The 17,377-nt window shown below is 42.8% G+C and overlaps 2 protein-coding genes across 3 annotated transcripts; one reads left to right on the top strand and one right to left on the bottom strand.

Annotated features, from left to right (window-relative positions):
• The first annotated feature begins 271 nt into the window (after positions 1-271).
• znf106b (zinc finger protein 106b) lies at positions 272-6,815 on the top strand. The gene is made up of 9 exons (XM_080832361.1): positions 272-667; positions 2,114-2,175; positions 2,364-2,573; positions 2,725-4,218; positions 4,460-4,760; positions 4,874-4,955; positions 5,082-5,230; positions 5,503-5,563; positions 6,170-6,815. The coding sequence occupies exons 1-9, from the start codon at positions 599-601 to the stop codon at positions 6,391-6,393; spliced, it is 2,652 nt and encodes an 883-aa protein (XP_080688487.1). The 5' UTR covers positions 272-598; the 3' UTR covers positions 6,394-6,815.
• A 223-nt stretch (positions 6,816-7,038) lies between these two features.
• On the bottom strand, positions 7,039-16,704 carry LOC308360441 (calpain-3-like). 2 transcript variants are annotated; one of them, XM_080832366.1, is made up of 21 exons: positions 16,227-16,704; positions 14,372-14,441; positions 13,208-13,326; positions 12,810-12,943; positions 12,483-12,651; positions 12,207-12,290; positions 11,856-12,022; positions 11,452-11,612; positions 11,105-11,274; positions 10,839-10,850; positions 10,208-10,416; positions 9,998-10,031; positions 9,711-9,737; positions 9,286-9,357; positions 9,080-9,137; positions 8,926-8,990; positions 8,435-8,503; positions 8,122-8,200; positions 7,764-7,880; positions 7,419-7,477; positions 7,039-7,314 (listed from the first exon to the last, which is right to left on the bottom strand). In XM_080832366.1, the coding sequence occupies exons 1-21, from the start codon at positions 16,515-16,517 to the stop codon at positions 7,288-7,290; spliced, it is 2,193 nt and encodes a 730-aa protein (XP_080688492.1). In that variant the 5' UTR covers positions 16,518-16,704; the 3' UTR covers positions 7,039-7,287. The 2 variants fall into 2 exon arrangements, with proteins under 2 accessions (XP_080688492.1, XP_080688493.1); XM_080832367.1 differs by lacking the exon at positions 10,839-10,850.
• Positions 16,705-17,377: the final 673 nt, after the last annotated feature.

Consider the following 17,377-nt stretch of genomic DNA (forward strand, 5'->3'; position numbering starts at 1 on the left):
AAGGGCGGGGGCATACCGTAGATCTATATACAATCTGTAAACGTGCAGTCTATGGTGGACGTGCTTTTAGCCTTGTATAATAGGATGTGGCGCAGCCAGAGGCAGCGGTTCTTTGCTTTTTCAACGCGATTGGTTCTTATTTATGAAGCACGTGGGAGTTTTCTCGCGTTGCTGCACCATCATGGCGTCCACGAACTAGATACTCGGGTACAAAATATTACGTTTGAAAATGAATGCATCCCCTCAGTTGTTGGTTATGCAATGATAATTATTTATATATTTTTTGTATTCAGTAATAAAGGAGACACGTTATTTCGTTGGCTGTCTTGCAGTGCTGTCAAAGTAAGAAACGTTAACATTTGCAGATGCTAATGTACTTTGCTACCTAACCAACGTTAGTAACCATAGACCTCCTCAAATGCAGCTTGTCAGCAATCTACGTTTGGAGAGAAGTGCAGCTCTATCGTTTTTAAACAAAAAGATATTTAGGGATGTCTCGTCGTGCTATGGTCTTTGAGTCAATAGATGTTACTCAGCATCCTATCGTGCATCACTGATAGATTATTTCATTAAGTTACATAACTAGCTAGGTGCCAAGATGACAAAGGCTCCGAAAAAGAAATGCTTGGAGAAATGTTTTGTTTGCACGCACAGCTACAAAGCAGAGGTAAGAACTACTTTTAATATCACCTGTATTTCTATTGATCTGCTCCGGCTATCTCACAAGCTACTTTTTGTTAAGGACTGGGAAAGACATACAGTCCTGCTCACCATTATTGGCACCCCTAGTGAATATGAGCAAACGGGCTATGAAAAAATATGTCTTTGCTGTTTATCCTCTTGGTCTTCCACTCAAAATATTCATACAAAATCTTACCTTTTCATTGAGGTAAAATAATTGAAAGAGGTTTTTTTTTGTCATTAAATAAATATTATTCTCCAAAACAGATATCGGCACCCCTTAATTAAATGTTTTGTGCAGCCTCCCTTTGCCAAGATAGGCTAACAGCTCTTGGTCTTTTTCTTTAATGCGTGTTGAGGTTGGTGAACACATGGCACGGGATCTGAGACCATTCCTACATACAGTGTCTCTCCAGATCATTCAGATTCTGAGGTCAACGCTTGTAGACTCGGCTTCAGCTCATCCCACATTTTTTTCTTTGGGGTTAAGGTCGGGGGACTGTGATGGCCATGGCAAAACCTTTATTCTGCGGTCGGTGATTTTTGTGTTGATTTTGAGGTATGCTTCAGATCATTGTCCTACTGGAAGGTCCAACCACGGCCAATTTTAAGCTTACTGGAGGGGGCTGTTAGGTTTCATTTAATATTTGCTGGTATTTGATGGAGTCCATGATACCATGTATCCTAACAAGATGTCCAGGGCCTTTGGAAGAAAAACAGCCCCACAACATCAAAGATCCGCCACCATACCTCACGGTGGGTATGAGGTGCTTTTCTGTATGGCTATCTTCCTGTCCACGCCAAACCCACCTTTGATGTTTGTTGCCGAAAAGCTTTACTTTGGTCTCATCTGACCATATAACTCGGTCCCATTGAAAGTCTGACTTACATTTGGCAAACTGTAGGCACGTTAGATTGTTGTTGATTGACAGCAGAGGCTTTTTTTCTGGCAACCCTCCAAAACAACCTGTGGTGATGTAGGTGGCATCTGATGGTAATTTTGGAGACTTTGTGACCCCAAGATTAAAATAATGTCTGCAATTCTCCAGCTGTGATCCTTGGAGATTATTTTGCCAGTCGAATCATCCTCCTTAGATTTCAATTACGGTATAAGATTTTTCTAGGGGTGCCACATGTTTTGGGAAAAATTTGTATTTAATGTCCACAGTTTTTTTTTCTTTCAATCATTTTACTTGAATGAAAAGGAAAAACATTTGTGAATATTTTGAGTGGAAGACCAAGGGGATAAACATCAGACATATTTTTTTCATAGCCTGTTTGCTCATATTCACTAGGGGTGCCAATAATGGTGAGCAGGACTGTAGGTTTGGTAATAGCCCAGACTGTAATGCAAGTCAGTTCCCTGTCTTCTGTCCCATTAGGCCTTTGTAATCTATGTCGTATTAACATCTCTCTTTACTGGTGCCCACAGGAGATAGACGAACACATGAATGGTATTACCCATCACTTTGTGCTGGAGCAGCTGTATAAAAAGTAAGGACGATATGATTGTGATGGCAAATGTGTTTTACTCGTGTTTCAACCCCCTTAGTATTGCCTGTTTAAAGAAATAAACACACACACACACACACACGCACACACAGAGAAACCGTTTATACTTGTATTCCACTACCGCTATTAAAGTGTCTTTGCTTGAATCCGTCTTGTTTTTATAAATTTAGGAGCCGGCCCCACCATTGCCTAGTTTGTGGATGTGTCTGGAATGGCCTAACGCTCTACCGGCAGCATGTTGCCTCTGCTGAGCACAAGAAAAAAATAGTAGAAATGGCGAAAACACGTCGCAAGGGCACACCGGTGTCATTTATGTACACAACCCCTCCGGACCTGATTCATCTGTGCATTGAACGTGACCGACGTAACAGTGCAAACAAGTAAGGCCAAATTGGATATTCATATGTTTATTTTTTTCCTGTAAAGGGCTTATTTTGCTCTTTGCTTGTTTTGAACATATACATGGTTACTTTATCTTTGATTTATATCCAACTGAAACATTGTCGTTGCCTGTTTAAAATGCTCCAACAGAGCTAAGAGAAGACAAGAGAGGATTAGGGTCAAGAAAGCCAGACAGCAGGAAAAGGTCTGGGCCAGTAAGCAAGCACAGCTTGTGACTACGCATCAGCATTACCAACAGAACAAGGAGAACAAGAACAGCACGAGTCTGAGCCTAGACAATGAACCTCGTGGGCGTACTCCGTCACCTGAATCCCCTAGGAGCTCCTTAAACGAGGACTGGGATAGGCCCACACTGCATCAGGAGGTCTCTAGCTCTCAAGTAGATGAAGCCAGGACCAGTCGTGCTGGGTCTGTGTGTTCAGAACCACACAGCAGTCACAATGCAGGATCCAAAGAGCAAGGACGTTCTGCCCAAAGTGTTGGGAGTGGCAACCAGCAGTCTGCCAGCCAGTTCTTCTCAGAGATAGACTTTAGTTTGGATTTCACCAGTGATCTGCTTCCTCCAGTGGGGGTCCTGCTCTTTGCTCCACCCCCAGCGGTCAAAGCAAAGCCGCCCAAGGGCAAGACCAAGGCCAAGACCAAGGCCAAGACCAAGGCCAAAGCCAAGGAAAGCAACCATACCAGTACACTTTCCACAGGAAGTGACTGCAGGCTAAACGCCTCACTGCAGGGAAAAAGTTCCAGACACATGCATGGCTCGAGAAAGAGGCCTCTGAGTCAAAGTGAAGTACCACCCAGCTCGTCGGCTGACCAAAATCGTCAGGGGAACTCACCCCGGGCACCGGGATTGGTCAAAGCTCATGTGCAGCACATCTCCACCATACTGCGGCGAATCAGGAGGTCTCTGGATGAGGAGGGTCTGGCAAATCCGCAGCCCCCCAGCAATCTTACCACAGGAGATGGTGTGGAAGGGAACAACGGGAGCGAGCTTACAGGTCCGCAGCCCCCCAGCACTTTAACCACAGGAGATGATGTGGAAGGGAATAACATGAACGAGCTTACTGGTTTCAGAAAGCAAACATCAGATCAATGCAGTAAGGACACAGGACTAGATGAGCATTTCTATAAGAAACTGAAAACCATGCACTATGTAGATGGACGTAGTTATGAGGAAGAGACCAGTGTTGGTCCATCTATTGGTTCACCTTCATCATCTGCTACAATGGAGCCAGCATCGGGATGTGGCATTTTGCAATCCTTGATAAAATTCGACTACGAGGACGAATATACCAGAGTGGCTCTCCAGTCCAGGCAGTCGCTTAAAAGCAGCACCGAAAATTCTGACGACCCTCCTCCCTCCCAGAGCAGACCGGGTCTCCCCGAGCTGCTTAAACGCGCCAAGAGTGCAGCCCACGAGCCCAATTTGACCTTGGCCCGGCGGGTCCGAACTGTCAGCAGCTCTCAGACAAGCGAGGTGGAGAAGGAGGCGCCGGCAGGGCTGGGTCTGAAGCCCACGCTGGAGAAGCTGATCAACTCCACAGTGGCCAAGAGGAAAGTTAACTGGAAGGAGCTGTTCCAAGAGTACCACAGGAAGAAGAGGCTGAAGGAGAAGGGCATGCCCAGGTGAGCGTGCCAGTCTGCCTCAATTGTTACTTGGGTTTGATCTTTGCTTAACTAAACAGTCTTGGTTAAATTAAGTAATTTATTACCTCAGCAGGATCTTATCATTAGAAGATCTGTTAAACAAAAATCTGTCACTCAGTGCTTGCATTAGCACTACATAGCAACACATGATGTCTCTCAGCTGAACTACCTTCAAGTAAAGAACAGCCTTTATAGATACAGCTTATATGTGCCACCACAGGTTTGGTATTGAGCTGGGGAGTCCGGTGATGCCTCTACCAGACCAGGTGATGCCTCTACCAGACCACCTTCATCTGGAAGAGGTCCAAGAGATGCCACTGGGAGAGGATTTCCAGTGGGACTCTGTAGACTTTGATGCCAGCTGCCTCTCTGTGTCCTGTGAGGATCCACCACCTGAGGACCCCTACCCAGAAGCGCCAGTACCCTCTGCGGGGCAGGGGAACAGAGATTTTGGGCTGCAGAGACTTGTGGAGGCCTTCGTGAAGATGGAGGAAGATAATTGGGACCAGCGGGACAGCCAGGTACAGGGCCTTACTGTTTTAATTGAAATGTTCATTATTGTGTGTGTGTGTGTGTGTGTGTGTGTGTGTGTGTGTGTGTGTGTGATTCTTTTTCACATTCTTTTTCTATTTAGGATTATCCACCACCTGCTGAACAAACATGCCAGGGAATAGAGGACCCACCTAGACCAGACCAAGCAAAACCCAGAAAAGAGAGTAAGTGAGCCAAACGTTGGGTGGTTGTGTGTACTGTATTTAAGATTTGGTGGGAAATGCTTGACCTTGATGTCTGGAGGCCTCCATTGAAATCGATGACCTTGCATTCCCCCTTGCCAATGACAGGGCAAGTTGATGAGCTGCTGGCAGTGTCTTTGAGTGAGCAGGAGCTGAGCAGCTCCTTGTTGACGCTGGATGACAGTCTGACCCAGGCTCGCAGCGCCCTACAGGCTGCCTACGTGAACGTGCAGCGCCTCCTGGTGGTCAGGGAGCAGGTGAGTTTGCTTTTAGCGCAGTAGGGTTGTTAGGGTGTGCCTGAATCCATGCTGTCCAATAATAATAATTATAATAATAATAATAATAATAATAATAATAATAATGCATCTTCTATTTGCATTGTTGTAACGATGTTAGATGTTATTTTTTTCTTGAATGACCGTCTACTTCGTAGATGTTGCCTGCCAGTTAATACGAATTTCACAGCTCTGATGACGCTAAGCTATTTGGTGCTGTGCAAATAAACACTTTGACTTTGACTTTCTGCCAGACTACGAATGACATCAACGCACTGAGGACCAAACGCATCGAGATCCTGAGGGTCATGCGAGGCAAGGACTTGAAATACTCTCCTAACTGTGACATTTTATGATTTAACTGCATGCAGTAGATGCTTGATTCTTATGTTCAATAAATACTGACAGGATGGAAAAGACCCTGGCATGCAGCGGAGTCTTGTTTCATCCTGAAGGGATTTATTTTACGATACTGACCATACTATATGACTATACATTATAAAGTTTATACAGTTCCTCGCTATAAAGCATTCCAAAAAATATTTTCCAGCAAATATAGTTTGAAGGTTGCAGATGTATGATTATCTATCTTTCAGTTACAATGAATTTCCTTTATCAGATGTGAACGCACTAGTTGTGGAATGATGCGAAATGTGAAATCAGAAGCACAAAACCCGGTGCCAATTTTAAAGAAATATCTGACCTCCGAATGCTGGGATGGACTTTTCAATCAGTGGAACTTTCTGCAACATTCTAAGGAACCATATAATAAACAGAAATAACAACTTGCAGAGCCTGAGAATACATTTTAGTAGCTTCATTAAAATTGTCCAATCATCTATGACCCTGATGCCTTGTCCACTATTCAACCCTGTCACCCTCAACCTTGTAATGTTTTCTCTCCCCCTTTTTATCCTGCAGGTGGTTGCAGCTCAGATAATGCAGAAGAACAGACACCCAAGCCCAGCTCAGAGGGATGCACCCAGCCTGCCCTTCTTGCTCCTGCTCCTGAGTCTCCCGATGACGTTCCACACCCTGCCCCATCCTCAGTGTGGTCATCTGCACAGCCAACTGAACCTATCAAAGAGGAACCAGTCAGCCCTGCCTGCTGCCAGGACCCAGAGACTATCTCTGTATCACACTGATGCATGTTTGACAGAGTGATGTGTCCCCCTGTTCTTGCCTGTTTGGCCGTTTTGATTAAATGCGATTCAGACTTTTTGATTTGAAGAGGACTACAGTGGCATGACTTTCATAGGACTTCTCTTTATGTGAGTATAAGTTCAGTATTTGTTTGAATGTTCCCCTGGATGAAAATACCCCTTGTTAGCACTAGGGGGCACCCTTGACCTCACAGCCATAGTCCAGAATGTCCAGAGTCTCCTTTGCTGGGAAATAGGGGTTTGCATCATCAGACCGGAGTAACACTGGCATTTTCACTGCACTGGCACCGGCACCGGCACCGATCTACAAAAAAGCTATGAGGAACTAGGGTTGGGGAAAAGAAGTTCCATGTATAAAAGATTTTTGTGTTCAGTTGAAGAGTTTTTGTTTAAAAGAGCTGTTTTATATTGTGAAACATATGCACTGTTGTGAATCGAGAGGGAAAGAGAATGACCCTTGTTATGTTCAAGAGTTTTTTTTTTTTAAATAAATTATATAACATTGAATGGTTTGGTGTTTTTTATGTTTTATAAATGAGATGTCACTGTGTGTGATTTTGTTTAATTATGCTCATTCTGAAACCAGTGATTGGGCCTGAGCTTCAGTTATGGCTCATGACTATTGGCTAATCTGAAAAATCTGTGAAGATTTACTGTGAAAGATCAGAAAGATAACAGTTTACAAGGTCACTGGGCCCAGTTTTCCAAACCAGTTTTTAAACTTTATACAACCATCCATAGCTTAGTCCACATGTTAAGAGTATCTGCAGAGCAGTAGAAAGATCCAGTGGCAAGTAGTCACTCCAGCTTCAGTCAGTCTTGAAGGTCATCACCAGACAGGCTAAAGTGATTGGCCTCCCAGGTCCCAGCAGTGGCCTATGCATACATGGTCAGTTGTAGCCACTATAGAAAGAGAAAAAAGTGAGCGAGAAAAGGAGTAAATAGGCACAAAGAGATGGGTAGACTGATATTATCATTCAGACCAATAGGCTGTACAATGATCTTACCTCTACAACATTAAGCTTTATTAAACCATCTCCATCTTTGTCAAAGGCTTGGAATGCCCCTGTGAAGAGACCAATTAGCCATTTTAAGTATGCCATACCAAAATGAACATAATTATTTCCAGCAAGCTAAACAATTTGATAAAATATCCCTTGAGTATGTGCAGTTGTATATGGTCAATATGCTGTATTTCACAAACCAAGCAATCAAGGTAGTCCAGTGATGAGTACTGTGTATGTGTTGTGTCAATAAGTACTGTAACAGTGAAAGGGCAATAGAAGCAAGGTGGTAGTTTGTAGAATCCAGTGTTCTAAAATAGTGCAATAGATAACAGAAGGCCTCCTTACGGAACATCCCTTCGAGTCGAACCATGCAGCCGATGTAACTGTCAAAGTCCAGCTCCAGCTTCTGGTCTGCATAGCGCATTGTTATTATGTTATACAGCTGGTTATTGAGACGGAAGCCTATGTGGGACAAAAGCAAAACAGTTACATAATATTAATGCAAATGCAAACGGAAAAAACAGATTACTATAATACGCAATACTCAGCATTGTCTGAAATACTCGTATGGGAATGGCATGCACGAATGCCAAAGATGAAGTGGGATACAGTATGCAGCCTAATCTCCTCAAAGTCTTCAAAAGGATTCAGGACAACTTTATAATCTCGCTTTTGTTTGATGATGATTCTTCATCAGTCTCACCAGCATCTTCCACAGCATTCCTCATCTCAAAGCTCCTAATGGTGTTAGAATTATCAATGTCGTAGCGTGTGAAGATCATCTGCAAAGCAAACAGCAAAGGTATACTGCATTATCACCTGCTTGCATAGACAGTCCAAGACAACCCTCGTGTCTACCAGAGTCTACAGCTTGAAGCACACAGATGGGTGCAGTTTAGAGAGGGGGATGATGCCTATCCCTTTAGGCCTTTGATTTGGCCAAACTTCAGTAAAACATCTCTGACTCATCAACAACTGTGGTTACATAAGTGGTCACATAGAAGCATCATCAGTACCCTCCACTGCTTGATCTTTTTCCACAGGTGTTTGAACTCTTGCAGGTTGATTTTGCCACTGCTGTCTGTCTGAGAAGACAGTCAAGGAATGAAAGCACAATATAAACATAGTGCACTTCATAGACAGCTACTGAAGTGGATAATGTGTTTGATATCAGCAGCAATAACCTTCAGTGACACTCTCTGTCTTGTTAAATCTAAGGTTTCTTGGAGGTTTAGCTATATTGAACTACTGTAAAGCTCAGCATTGCATTTACCGGCACACCTTTGAACACAATGCACATGATTACGTAATGTAATGTATTCAGTGTATGATGTCTAATGGAGGACAACTTTTTTGTTCACGAAAGGAAAATGGAGGTCTACTCCCACTGTACCTATTGAAACACTGAATAAAGCAGAGAAGTGGTCAACTTACATACAGATTGGAGTCTTTTGTTTTACATTTAACGTAATCAGGCAGCTGCATCTTACAAATGTTTGAAGGATACGTCCATAAGAGCAATCATGCTCCTGCAACTCTCCAAGCCGAAGACTGCTGCCTTCAGGTCAATGTCTAAAAGGCAGTGGATGCAGAGTAAGATGAAGAAGATAATAAGCTCGAAATAAGCTAGTCTCAGGATGTGAGACAGGGGTCATACTCACACTTTGCCACCACCCCATTCAAGACCATTTTGAGCTCATTGGCACAGATCTCCAGGTCCTACAAGGGCAGTAATAAAGAGAGAAATAAACAGTGGATCGAACTCAGAAAATAAAGGTAGTCAAAAAGGTTATTTTCAATGATAGTTCATTGTAACGTCATTGTTATGATTTACATGTGTGCTTTTATGATAATACAAACAGCTTACCTCCCCAGCAATCTGCTGGTAAATCTGCCTGAAATGCTTGTCCTCATCACTCTCCTCCTGAGGTTGGCCAAGCTACACAAAGATGAAGAATGATGCTACAGGTATGTAATAGATGCATAGATGAATGAATGGATAAACAGATGAAAAGTTAGTGAATGATGATAGAGATAAATGAACAAATACACAAGAGCAGTAATGAGTGGGAGTGGATGGATGGTATGAACGAAAGAACAAATAAAATGTCTGGTTAACATACAACATACTATGATTAAGCACGAAGAAAGCCAAAGTACTGTACATACCGTTTTTAAGATTACATTTAAAAATGTATAAATCCTATTCATGAAAGTTGTACCATAGTGTTCTAGTTAAGATATGAAATCCATACATTATCTTTGAAGCCAGATTGATTCAAATCATCTTACCTTCAGCTTCCTTTTTTCTTTTTCTCCCTGTGGATAGAGAATAAATCTTAGCAAACTACATGATATAAATGGAATCATTGAAAGAAATAGCCCATTAGGTAAAAAGACACTAAAACAAACACACACAAAGTGTCTTCGTCTAAAGTTATTGTTCTGAACGCATGGTCTGATTTTGGAACCACATTTTGGAACCACATTTTGTACACAAAAATAGAGAATGAGGATTTCAAAGTGTTTAGGTCAGACTCAGACCAGATAGAAGTTGTCATGCAGGTAAGGTCACTTACCGACTGATCAGCTTGAACTGATCCCTCAATCACCCTAACAGAAAAAGGCCAGCTGTCAGTCATCACCATGGTAACACACAGCTTCAAAGCTACTAAGGATACTCCACACAGCACTTATAACATCACTAACAACCTTCGCCTCAGCTCAATCATACACAAACACAACAATCAAACCACAGCAATCAACCCCTGACCCTCTCTCCCACTCACTCTGATGTGCTCTTCTTCTCCGTGAAGATTCTGAGAATGAAATCGCTTTCCAGGTTAGGGTCAAAGGTCGAGGGCACGATTACATACTCGCCAGGCTTCAGCTGCACCCGCACAGTCACCTCCCTAAGGTTGACGTAGGACTTGCTGCGTGCCACTGAGCCGGTCTGCTGGAAGAACGCTTTGGACAGAGGCATGTTACTGCCTTGTAGCTGAGGGTGAAAATCCAGGAAGTAACAATGCTGAGAAATGATCCGGTGTAATTAGTGTCCCATGCAATTATATAGCCTATAGACGTGTAGGTATGCTATAATAAAAGTCAAATTCCCTTTTGTATACATAAGTCTTACCACAACATATACAAACAAAGAAGGATTAGATGATTAGGTGATATTAAATTGTGGTATAGTGGTTGGGTTCAAATGTATTGGATCAAGGTGGATCAACTATGTTGTTACTTCATTCTAGCATTCATTATCTTTACATTATTTCAAGATATAGAGGATCTTGTTACCTCAAGATGTTATCTCATCTATCTACTTAAAAATTAAACACAGTATCTCAAGAAAACATCTTGTTCTTCTCATGCTTTTTAAGAATGTAGCTATCAAAGGCTTCCTCCCCATAGACCTACCTTCTTTGGCACCTGAAAAAATGAAAAGATGCATTGTTACAATGATATCGCTTCTAACATCAAATATGTTATAATGAAGTGAAAGAAATCCATTTATACATTGGGCAAAACAAACAACAACACTAATTTCCTAAGATAAAACTTATTCAAGAAGGATATCTTAATAATGTCTTTGCACACTAATACATTCTCTTTATACATTACATATTTCCCTTTAATTTTATTTAAAGTTTCAGGTCTAAAGTCATGCAGGAAATATGAATCACCTCGTAGACAAAGAAGCCGATGGCGTTGACGACTGGCCCCATAAGGTGCTCTTTCCGCCGCTCCTTCTGCATCAGCGCTATGACCACAGTGCAGCCCTTTTGCCCATTCTGTGGGTCATCGTCCTCCTCCAGGAGCCGAATACGGTACTGAGGGTTTGTCCAGAAAGTCTCTGTGGGAAGGTAGTGGAGGAAGTGTTTGCTCAGGAGCCGGAATTTGCTTCCAGCTTTCAAAAAGCTATCAGATTGAGCAGCGCTAGTGTCATTTCCGGGTGTTTGCCGTGGTTCGACAGTTGCTGTAAAACTCCCACCTGTGCAACATATGCATATGCATGTTTACCAGACCTCACCTGGGAAGTTCCTGCAGCCTCCAGCAGAGCAGCCCTTCACCCAGCGGCCCTCGTTGACGGTCACTGTCCAGTTAGCGGTGCGGTCATCCTGCAGCGTGTCAGGGGTCAGGTTACAGATCTCGACCCTGGTGAAGTGCCCCTGAAAGTTCTCATAAGACATCCTGGGAGTGAAGAAAGATGCACATGACCCTGGTCAGATTAATTTAAAATTCATGAAATTCAGGTCAGTGCTTACAGGTGGGTGGTTGAGGTAGATCTGTATGAATGACCTCACTAAACCTTGAAATTCAAAAGGTTTGTGTGAATGGTGCTTTAGGAAGATAAGAAGCCACACAGCATCATATTGTCAGGGACTGTCTGTAATTATCTCCCACAGGAACCACACAGCCATTCCTCTCCCTTACCAAAACTCTCCCAGCTCTTCAACTGGTTGAAGCCTCTGGTTCTCCTCTTTTGATGAGGCAAGGGATGCCCAGTCATTAGACTTACAGGTGGGGAGTGGGGACACCCCCCAAGGGTCTCTCAGACGCACCAGCCGAATCTGGATGTCCTTCTTATCCTTCTGGCCATCCTGACATTTTAAGGAAACCTAGAGTTAGTTTGGTTATCATGGTGGCCAAATGGAAATTAAGATTGTGCCGCTTACTAGACATTTACCTTCAAATGGACATTTACATTCAAATGGAGAAAACTGAGTTTATGACTCATAGTATATTATAGTGTTTCATTGTAGATATATAGTGTGTGTGTCTCACCCGTTCAACACCAGTTATGGAGTAGGCATGCCCTTTCACTAGACCTGTAGGTGTTCTGACTGCACGATTCTGTGGGACCAAGTCCTTAAAAAAATAGAAAAGCGTGGTGGAAAAAGTTCAGTTACACTGGAAATGAAAACTACAGTTTTTTTTTCTGTTCAAATATAACAACACATAGTGAGCAAAATTCAGATTCCATCCAGAGACATACAGGATCAGGATTAGTTGCTTAACACCTGCTGCACCTGTTCTTGAAGAAGGGGTGGAAAGACTCACTTCTATGCCACAGCACATGAGGGAGCCTCTCTCCAGGGCCTTCCTCATGATCTGGAACAGCTCCCTCTGTGTCTCCTTGACACTGAAGTACTCCGTCACGCCACCAGTGAAGTCCTCCATGGCCTCCAGCGTGTTCCCTCCTTTCAGGGCCTCATAGGAGCCGTGGAGTCTGGTGGAAGAGAGACAAGAGAGGGACAAATGCAGAGAGCCGCACGCTAAAATTTTGAGGGGGGGGGGGGGGGGGGGGGGGGGTATGATATGAAATATGTGATACTGGTGATGACTAGTGTATTAATGAGCAATAGAGATTGTTTGCAGGTGTCTCACTTGGCATAAGCCTTTTCCAGGAGAGCACTCCAGAACTCATTCTTCTTTCCAGATGTTGTGAAGATCAGTTTATTTTTGCTGGTTGGGATTCGGTCGTCCACCACAACATCCACCCATTCTCCATACCGCCAAAACTGTTGTTTCAGTCAGTGCATTAAAACACCTTACAAAGCATTGAATCACATTGTGCACAACAATATACAATTGACCAATGCAATCGCTTATATAAAAATAGCTACTTGCACTTTTAACTCTTGTAACTCAAAACCACTAACATGTACTGGAAATAGCAAAGACCCATATTTATGGACAGAGCTGTTCAGTTGCAGTTGCAGACAACTGACCATGGTTTCTTTGCTCTAACAAATACATTATAATTTCAGGTGGGCACACTGAACCTGGAAGTGGAAGATGCCAGCATAGTTCTCAGTGAAGCTCTGATCTGGTGGGATGACCCTGTACAGCAGTTTCTCATTCAGTGTCAAGCAAGCGATGGCTGCAAGAAGCCAGCAGTCACCTGCAGAAGGACACAGGTGTTGGCAAGCTGATTGACAGTGCTTCGGCATAGACAGATTTCTGTTTTATGCATTGATAAAAAAGACATAAAGGTTCTACACTTTTTTTTACAACAATAGGCAAAAAGACTCATTGTAAGGAATATTAACAAGATTTTCTACACAACTGATAACAAAACCTGGAGCAAGATAACCAGATGCTCAGGGGTTCTTTACAGCTTGGCCCTATAGCCGAGAAACCAATCCAGTGTTAACATACATAGTACACGCTTAAATAACCACATTTTACAGATGGTGACAGTTAGTTATAGGCGGTAGGCTTATAGGATTCATATGGTGACCTTCTGCCATTACGCTGACATGGGATTCTTACCTGAGACACTATAGCAGACTGATGGTGAAGGTTTCTGTTTACATTACCCTTCCGTGCAGGTAGTACCCTTACAAAACACACCCTAAGCAGTGTATTAGTGTCACTACTCTACCAAACAAGGTAATTAAGTTATTCTTCATGAATGTTCCCAACAGAATTAATGAAGAACTTTGCAGAAAGAACACAGAGAACCTTGTCTATCTGTGCCATCAAAAAGTAAACTATTGTAAAGACAGTGGCCATTGGTTCTAAACCTGACCTAAAAAGAACACTGAGCGGGCTCTGAAAAAAAGATCTTTAAGGGTTCTCACATAAAGAACATGATTGTGTATAGTCCTGCATTTGCCAGGTGGCATTCAGCTCAAGAGTGTACTGCTGCACTGCTTGGCACTGATTTAACTCTATGCCTTCATCTGGACCTGTCAATCAAAGCCGCCCCAGCCCACACAGCCCTCCCACTCTCCCTCCTATCAGGACCTCAGCTGTCAACATCACTCAAACATTAGTCAGGTTACCAGTCACAGTTTAATAACAACTTCCCCTCAATGCTCCTTAATATCTCTAGTAGACTGCAGACCTTTTGAGATTCAATCTTCTGTTTGTCACAGTGAGGTGTTCAAAGGAAGGAAAAGAGAAGCCCTTATCTGGGAGTGGATTGAGTAAGTGAGTCTTACCAAGGTCTCCCTGGCAGATGTCTGTCCTGTCTGCTCCACCAATGATGAACTGGGGATTCTCACAGATCTCCTGTTTGATACAACCACAGGCTCAATGCAGCTGAAAGAACTAGGGCACTGACAAATGTTGCCAAATTAATTCCTCATGCATCATACAAGGCTTATGCTGTTGACCTGAGTTAATGCAGAGGATCAACATGCTGCAAGGTCTGATTTCTACCTTAATCTAGTTCTAATTCATATTATGACAGTGAACATCATAACTCAGGCCTGAATTTAAGTGGCGCTTTGGTTCAACCATGACCAGGCAATTCACATAGCCAGGCTACATTTGTAGCTGAACTAGTGATCCATAACCGGACGCTTTTAGTTAAACACTTTCATTAGAGCAGCCGAACTTTAAACTTTAGCAAAGACTTAAACAGATGTATAAAGTATGGCCCCTCACAAACCACTGGTTTGGGTGCTAGGACAGAAGATACATTGGAGATGAGCTGATGTCAGAGCCCACATAGCTATTTCACTAGAAGCATTTTGCAGATGAGGGCATACTCTAGGTAGAGGCAAATTATCACTAGTTTGACATATGGCCGTAGCATTGTAACCGCATCCTATAAACCCTGAGATGCAGGTGCACATGAGGCTGGACTGCCTTTGATTCAGACGTATGCTAGATATTTGTGCAATCACACAGGTCCTACATTTATATATTCTGCAAACAGTAATAATTCCCTGAGGCCACAACGAATAAATAGCAAGGGCATTTATGAAGTTCCCTTTGCTTTCATGTGTGAACACAAGATAACACAATATACATAGGGCTGTAAGTATCAGTCTATCGCTGGAGATTGGGGTTGTGGAAATTTGGTGATTGAAGCTTACTGACTGATGAACTAGGAACTAGGAACTCTCAAAAACTGTAGTGTAAATCACTGTGAATGAAACGATCTCATACACATAGACGGCGGACCTACAGTAATAACCTCCTTCAAAGGACTCCTCTAACTTTAGTTTAGTAATGCATCTCTTGCATCATTCTATCTGGGAAGCATATTGCATACTGTGTGGGAAATCATTTGCCAAAACAGGGTGTATGGTTGAGAGTGGATGACTGATATCATACTGTTAAATACAGTAGCTGGAAGTCAGCATCTCTGCAAGTCTGGACTCAGCCTCCTTTTCACATCCACTGCCCACACTCTTGTCTTATGGAGGGCCATGAGAAGGTGTGGAAAGGTGATAGGCACATCTCAGACCAAATGGGTATGGCAACGTCTTTTTTTATCAAGCATTGGTATGTGATGCAGATCTATAACCTATGCTGACATACATGTAACATACTCTGACGCACATGCTACAGAGTCTGCTGTGATCCAGTGGCAAGAACTACGAGCAGAGTTTGAGTGAGTCAGATATAAAGTGTTCCCATACAAACATACTGCAGAGTCAGCCTCCCTTTGGACAGGGAGAGGCATTAAAAACAGCTGTTATGCTTTTGGTGTGGTACTGTTGCTCGTCAGGCCTTCTAAAATACTCCAAACATGCCCTCACCCACTTCTGGATCACAGGCAACCTGGTAGTCATTCTGAACTTTATAATGCAAAGTTTTCAATAATATCTAACTGTGGTTTCTGTTCACAATTATTGGCATCACTGTTTGGTGGCAATGTAAACAATGAAAATGTGTCTTTAAAAATGTGTTTTAGTAAGGGATACAATCAATGGGATGCGATAGCGATTATCTGATTATATAAATAAAATAAAAACATAAATCTATCCCTTCACATTTTGAAGTGTACCATAATTACTTCTTTGCTATGTTCTATTTCTTCTTTTGGGGGCAAAGTTCACCTACCGATGGCCGTTTCCACTTGATATCAGGGGGAATCCTTCTATTCTTGAAGAGGGAGGTGCTGTTTGCAGGGAACAGCGGGTCTTCAAACAGCACCTTCTTGCGGACGTACTTGTCCCTAAGCTCCAGGAAGGTCTTCAAGCGCTTGGCATCCTTCACAGCTTCATTCCGGCTCAAAATGGCAGAATAGTTATCACCAGGGGAAGCATAATCGGGGTGTACCTTAGAAGCTCCAGCTAATGGTCCAGCTTCAAACGTCTGCAAAGTTTTAACCTCTACTCTCTTCTCATTCATGTTGATTATTCAGCAGTTAAGCTCACAAAGGAAATATAGGTCCAAATACTACTATTCCCCTTAAAGTCTTCCCATAGAATAAGATTAAGAACACAGAGAGAGAAATGGTCCCAGTTCCCACCCACTGTTTCTCTCTCTATCCCTGACCTGTACCTTTCCGTCCATTTATATGAGGCACACATAGAAATTTGTACCTCGTCCTCTCAGCTGACAACTCTATATTTAGAGTTATGGTGGTGGTGGAGGAGGGGGCTTTAAGAAGTGAGTGGGTGGTGGGGAAGCGAGACCATCCCTCTATCTGTTACCGGACTACCGTCTGGAAGAACACTCGCTATCTTGACGGGAAGTGATCAGAGCAGCCTTTACAGGAACTCATGTTCCCTTGTTGGAACTATTGAGCAGGCCCTTGGACCAGAATGCATACAGATTAGTAGCACCAGACCTGCGTATGCTGTGCATAACGGTGATGTTTACACTGCAAAAATTGAAATCTTACAAGATATTTCTTCTTACCAGGCATTTTTTATGTTAGAGCATTTCACTTGTTTCAAGCGTTTCAGTCCTTAATTATCTTAATATGGTATTATAATTTTTACTGAGATTTTATAACTCTCTGGTTCTGGGCAAATTAAAGTTTAAAACTAGTTTGATCACGACTGCCTAACTCTTCCTTCATGTCAATCAGTTAAAACCATTTAAAAATGTTTTTGAAAGTGTGAAATATATTTTTGGACAGAGGAGCTCTGACTACTGTGGACCTATAACAAATATAAGGGGACTGGTCGTGACTCATGACCAATGAGAAGTGCATTCCTGTTTGGGAAGTGGAACATAGCATGACAGACAGACTGAAGGAGAGA

The sequence above is a fragment of the Sprattus sprattus genome (assembly GCF_963457725.1).
Source record: "Sprattus sprattus genome assembly, chromosome: 2".
Taxonomy (NCBI): Eukaryota; Metazoa; Chordata; class Actinopteri; order Clupeiformes; family Clupeidae; genus Sprattus; species Sprattus sprattus.

What these genes read in the sequence shown, in the direction of transcription:
- znf106b (XM_080832361.1), top strand. Translation starts at nt 599, where the DNA reads ATGACAAAGGCTCCGAAAAAGAAATGCTTGGAGAAATGTTTTGTTTGC. An exon ending in GGGACCAGCGGGACAGCCAG is followed by an intron (nt 4,761 to 4,873) that starts GTACAGGGCCTT and finishes TTTTCTATTTAG; the next exon opens with GATTATCCACCACCTGCTGA. An exon ending in GATCCTGAGGGTCATGCGAG is followed by an intron (nt 5,564 to 6,169) that starts GCAAGGACTTGA and finishes TTTATCCTGCAG; the next exon opens with GTGGTTGCAGCTCAGATAAT.
- LOC308360441 (XM_080832366.1), bottom strand. Translation starts at nt 16,517, where the DNA reads ATGAATGAGAAGAGAGTAGAGGTTAAAACTTTGCAGACGTTTGAAGCT. An exon ending in AGGCTGCAGGAACTTCCCAG is followed by an intron (nt 11,275 to 11,451) that starts GTGAGGTCTGGT and finishes ACCTTCCCACAG; the next exon opens with AGACTTTCTGGACAAACCCT. An exon ending in ACCAGCAGATTGCTGGGGAG is followed by an intron (nt 9,138 to 9,285) that starts GTAAGCTGTTTG and finishes CTGCCCTTGTAG; the next exon opens with GACCTGGAGATCTGTGCCAA.